Source organism: Uranotaenia lowii, chromosome 3 (genome assembly GCF_029784155.1).
Source record: "Uranotaenia lowii strain MFRU-FL chromosome 3, ASM2978415v1, whole genome shotgun sequence".
In the NCBI taxonomy this organism is placed as follows: domain Eukaryota; kingdom Metazoa; phylum Arthropoda; class Insecta; order Diptera; family Culicidae; genus Uranotaenia; species Uranotaenia lowii.
The window spans coordinates 324,236,771-324,242,770 of record NC_073693.1 but is presented as its reverse complement, the minus strand read 5'-3'; the positions used below and the strand labels follow the sequence as shown (position 1 = coordinate 324,242,770).

The 6,000-nt window shown below is 36.1% G+C and overlaps 2 protein-coding genes across 5 annotated transcripts in view; one reads left to right on the top strand and one right to left on the bottom strand.

Moving 5' to 3' along the window:
• LOC129750906 (type-2 histone deacetylase 1) overlaps nt 1–6,000 on the bottom strand; it is a 446,066-nt gene that overhangs the window by 394,536 nt on the left and 45,530 nt on the right. The gene's annotated exons all lie outside the window — the stretch shown is intronic.
• LOC129750907 (microtubule-associated protein Jupiter) overlaps nt 1–6,000 on the top strand; it is a 619,733-nt gene that overhangs the window by 594,619 nt on the left and 19,114 nt on the right. The window contains exon 6 of one of the 2 annotated variants that reach the window (XM_055746098.1): nt 3,680–3,697. The exons of the other annotated variant lie outside the window; for it this stretch is intronic. Within the exon in view, the coding sequence (XP_055602073.1) occupies nt 3,680–3,697 (18 nt within the window). The remainder of the gene's footprint in view (nt 1–3,679; nt 3,698–6,000) is intronic. 2 annotated transcript variants of the gene reach the window in all.

Below are 6,000 nucleotides of genomic sequence, written 5' to 3'. Positions count from 1 at the left end.
TCCTTGAAGGACTCGAATGAGTTCCAGAATGCAACCAAAAGAGTTTCAGAAGAGACTCTGATAAGTTCATATGGGAAATCAGAAGGTTTTCTGAAGGGACTCAACAAAAGACTGAAAATTGTGATGGAAATTTGCTCAAAAATATGTGAAATTATAGATTTTTCTGGAAACCTTGCCTGAGACTTGAGACATGGGACTTGAGACATGCAATTTGAGACCTGAGATTTAAATTTGAGAATTGACACTCGAGGCCTGAGATCTTTTACCTGAGACCTGAAACATGAGACATGAGACATGAGAAGTGAGAAGTACGAAGTGAGACATGTCAAGGGAAAAATTAGCCGTGAAGAGTGTGATGTGAGACGTGAGTAGTGAAAAATTAGCCGTGAGAAGCGAGTAGTTCTCTTCTCACGTCTCACATCTCACGGATCATTTCTCACTTCTCACATTCCACTTCTCTTTTCTCACAGCTCATTTCTTACTTCTCATGTCTCACGGCTCATATCTCTTTTCTCACTTCTAACAGCTCCATTCTCATGTCTCACTTCGTACTTCTCACGGCTCATTTTTCACTATTCACGTCTCACTTCTAACTTCTCACGTCTCACTTCTTAGTTCTCACGGCTCATTATGTCTCAGGTCCCAGGAGAATTGAGACTCGAGACCTGAACCCTTTTATCTGAGGCATGAGACATGGGATGTGAGAAGTGAGACGTGAGAAGTAAGCCGAGAAAGGTTAGAAGTGAGAAGTGAAAAATGAACCGTGAGGAGTATGAAGTAAGACGTGAGTAGTGAGAAATGAGCCGTAAGAAGTGAGAAGTTCTCTTGTCACTTCTTACTTCTCATGGCTCATTTATCACTTCTCACTTCTCGCGGCTCATATCTCACTTTTAACGGCTCATTTCTCACTTCTGACTTCGTAGTTCTTCTGATAATTTACTTCTCGCGTCTTACTCCTCACTTATCTTGTCTCATAATGTCTCAGGTCTCATGTCTCAGGTCTTAAGTTCCACGTCTCAGGCCTCATTTCGTGCCTATCACTGCTCATTTTTCACTTCTCACATCTCAGTTATAACCTCTCAAAGCTCATTTCTCACGTCTTACTTCTGACACACGGCTCATTATGTCTCAAGTCTCGGGTCTCAGATCCCAGGAGAATTGAGACTCGAGACCTGAACCCTTTTAACTAAGGCATGAGACATGGGACGTGAGAAGTGAGACGTAAGGAGTTAGCCGAGAAAGATTAGAAGTGAGACGTGAGAAGTGAAAATGAGTCGGGAGGAGTATAACGTAAGACGTGAGTAGTAAGATGTGAGAATTTCTCTTGTCACATCTCACTTCTCATGATTAATTTGTCACTTTTCTAACGGCTCATTTCTCACTTCTGACTTCGTAGTTCTTACGGTTGATTACGGTTGATACGGTCTTACGTCTCACTTATCACGTCTCATCATGTCTCATCATGTCTCAAGTCTCATGTCTAAGGTCTCAGGTTCCAGGTTTCAGTTTTCAGGTTTCAGGTCTCATGTCTCGGGTCTTAAGTCCCACGTCTCAGGTCTCAGTTTGTGCTACTCATGGCTCTTTTCTCACGTTCCACGTCTCACTTCTTACTTCTGACACACGGCTCATCATATCTCAAGTCTCGGGTCTCAAGTTCCAGGAGAATGGGACTCGAGATCTGAACCCTTCTACCTGAGGAATGAGACATGGGACGTGAGAAGTGAGGCGTGAAGACTAAGCCGAAAAAGGTTAGAAGTAAGACGTGAGAAGTGAAAAATGAGTCGTGAGGAGTATGAAGTAAGACGTGAGTAGTGAGAAATGAGCCGTAAGAAGTGAGAATTTCTCTTGTCACATCTCACTTCTCATGATTCATTTATCACTTCTCATTTCTTACGACTCATTTACCACTTCTTACGGCTCATTTCTCACTTCTGACTTCATAGTTCTCACGGCTGATTATTTACTTCTCACGTCTTACTTCTTACTTATCACGTCTCTTCATGTCTCAAGTCTGTGACAGGGGTCAGGTCTCGGGTCCCAGGTTTCAGTTCTCAGGTTTCATGTCTCATTTCTCAGGTCTTAAGTCCCACGTCTCAGGTCGCCCTTCGTGCTTCTCACTGCTCATATTTCACTTCTCACGTCTCAGTTCTAACCCCTCAAGACTTATTTCTTACGTCTCACGTCTCACTTCTTAGGTCTGAGGTCTCAGGTCTGAGGTCTCAGGTCTGAGGTCTCAGGTCTGAGGTCTCAGGTCTCAGGTCTCAGTTCTCAGGTGTCATGCCTCATTTTTCATGTCTCTGGTCTCAAGTATCATATCTCAGGTCTCAGGTCTCATTTTCAAAGTCCCAAAGCTAATTAACGCAATATCTGAGAGAAAAAAAAGCTTTAAAAAAATCTAAGTGATTTCCTTTGAAAAGGACTTTATTTTTTTTTTCTCTCAGATATTGCGTTAATTACGGAAACCATGTAAAAACCGCACTTCATCACAAAAACAGCGTAAAAAGCCGTGTAAAAAAATCACATAAAAAACTTATGTGTACTCCGATTGTCATGAATAATTTCTATTCTAGAGCAGGTGATTAGAAAAGGTAACTATTCCTGTGACGATCGCTTAAACTGTACTAAATTATGGAAAACCTTCATTTCTTATGCAAAAAAAAAACATGACAAACCGTATGGTCTACACCTCTTTCAGATAAAATAACTCTAAAGGCCTCATTTTGCCCGATTTCCCCAATTTTTTCAGGTGTACAGGTATAATTCCGATTGTAGCAATCTGCTTTGCTACTAAAAAGCCATATAAACCAAACTTATTTATGTTAAAATGTCGGCTGAATCGGTTGGTGTACTCAAATTTTTTATTTCACTACGACAAGTGGCTCTTTGCCTCTATTTCCCTAGACTTAAGAAATTTTTCGAAGAAATGCTGTCAAACAATCCAACAATCAATCAACAATCAAATGTAATCCAACAATTTTTCAATGCCAAAAGACATATTCCTGTTAAGCAGCTTATAACTTTTTTGCCTTATTAGGTACGAAGTTACGGTCTTCTACATAGTTGTTGAGCGGAAAATTTCCTTTAAAAAATTTAGAGATTCACACAAAAACCATAAGCAGGCTTGCTTGCACAGAAGAAATAAAAATGATGTTGAATTTTCAGTACAAAATATTCAATTTTCTAATACACATCTAAACGTTCAAATTTTTCATGTAAAAGTTACTTTAAAATTCTGCAAAAAATCATGAATGAGTTTTTAACCAAAACAAAGCTTTTTAGACCCCAGAGCTTGGGAAATAAAAAAATGACCCAAATCGACTAAGTCGAGTGGAATAGATCTATGAAAATCACAAAAACGAACTTGAACTGCCCATGATAATTTTTAATAAAGAACAATCAAACACTGCTATTGTATTTTTTACTGTATCTAAATTTCAATCTTTTTTTAAAATTCGATGCTGCTAATCACGACTTATATTTTTATGAATGCTTAAACATACTTCACAAGCCATTGCTCGAACCTTCATCAACACACGACAAATTTGAAACAAATTTGCATGTTCATTCAAATTTAGTGATCGCACTTTTATTCGTTTATTATGAAATTTCCAAATTATATATTGGATCATATTTAATCGAAAATGTAAACTAACTAAACAATCTAATTTATTCTATGCAGTCTTCCTGAGGAGATTAAGTAAGTCCGGAACTATTCAACCCGTTCAGTTATCATCCTCATCTTATCTTCATCAGATTTTTATTCAAATAAACTATTAATTTTTAAATCATTGTTTGATAATCATATCTTAAACAAATTGTAAAAAAAATTCATTCCATAAACTGTAAACTAAATTTCCATTTGAATTCGGTTTAAACCATGTATATTAGTTCATCGATTTGGTTCTAATTGGTCACTTCACACGATTATCCAACAAAAAAAATCCATCGACAAAATTATTAAAATTTAACTTTTTCCTACTAATCTGGCTTTAATGATGTTTTTACACATCCATTTCTCATCTTTGTTCATCGACATCAAACTCCATGAGCTGATGCTGTATACTGATAGTTCTCACTGAAAAAAAATCGTCGGATCACAACTGATTAGAAGCAATTGGACTTCACTTGTCTACACTGATACTGATGCTGTCACCTAGAGCAAATCACTGCACCACGTGGTTCACATTGCATCGATTGGTCCTCATTCATCGAATTCTATCAACTTCGCCGAAAAATTCATTCCTGTAAATCCACTTCATTTGTCCATGTCACCCTGTGAAGAAGTATTTCGTCAACCATTTAACCATCGTAAAAAAAGTTATACGTAATTGGATTTACCTATCGGCATACCCATGTGTAGAAAAATGGTAAAACCTAATCGATTAGGATTAGCGGTCCTGTAGTTGTTTTTTTTTTATGTTTACTTGTAGGCTCTACTTATCTACTGTTTTATATTGACGTTCACAATTTTGAAAACGTCACGGAAAATAATGAGTACTCCGTAAATTATTTACAGTCATTTCGGAATTTAAAAAAAACTAATCATAAACAATGAATATAAAAAAACAAGGTCTTGCATAATTTGTCCTAACAAAATTTAGTAATTTATTCGTTGGAGTATTATGAACAGAAATTGAAGAAACCAACATAACAGTTAAACTAGGGTTGCCAGAAAGTTTGGTTGAAAACCAGGAATCACACAACATAAATTAAGAAAAAAAATTTAATAAACATTTGCTTTCATTAAAAAATTCACGATAATTTTTCATATAATTTCCTCAAATAATTTCGTTTTTTACGTATAAAAAAAAAATGCAACAGAATTGTTTTTTTTTGTTCCATTTTGCGAATAAGGTGAATGAATTCGGGAAATTCCGGGCTATTTCGGTTTCATTCCAAGCAAACACGGATTAAACCGAGCAATATGGCAAGTTTAAGTTAACCAATATTTGAGAAACTTTATTCCTACTATACAAAGTTCTACTAAAACAATTTCGAAAAATGTTGATTGAATATGGGTTGTGAGTTGGGGACAGCCATTGCTCTGTTAGAATCTTTAGATGTTTCTGCGGAAATTTTTTCGGCTTAATAAACAAATGGAATTTTCTTAATTTGATTTTTTGTAACTGCAGTTTCATCTCTGTGTCATTTCGTCGCAATGAAATCGCTGTGAATTTTTGTTCAGATATAAGGGAACTTTTTTTTCAAGAAATCGAATGTCGAATTTTAAAACTTTCGAGATTGAAAAATGCCGGGAAATTTACCACTCTTGTAACTTGAATTTAAATTAAAAATTTGAATTCTAGAAGTAATTTTTTTTAAAACGGTCAAAATAATGAAAGATAGATTGAAGTGTTGATGATAAATATTTTACAGTATAACAGTCTAGAATTGATTTAAGACTTTTTCATTGTATGTGTAATTTCAACCATTTTTACCAGAAATGAAATACAGGGGAACTAACAGATAATTTGATAAAAAAATTGTCAAATTTTTACTATTTTACTAAATAAAAATCAATTTTCAAAATTTATTGGCACAATGTCATTTTTTGGCCTTGAGCTCAACCACTCGCTATTAAAAAAAAACAGTCCGAAGAGTTTTTTGTGGTATTTTAGACCATGTTTTAGCTAAATGGTGGTCCAAACAACATTCTGTTTTGTAAAGGGTTCAGGTCAGGCGAACTTACCGTCCAATCCTCAAAATGAACCCTTGTAATTGGGTTTTGTTTCCTTAATGAGCCAGTGCGAGGTCCTGCAAAACATAAAAACTTCGGCTGAAACCGAAATAGGGAAGGGTCCACGGTTCGAAGACATGCCGTTAAACTGCACTCCAATCATGTGCTCTCAATATTTCAACGCCATTGGAATTAAATATCGATCTCCACACACAGGTTAAGCTGTCGAATGAGCAAGTTAAAGGTAGAAAGTTGTCGTGTGTTCAATTCTCACCCACGACAATATTTTCTTTCTTGTTTCTATGATGCATTATCCAATAGGA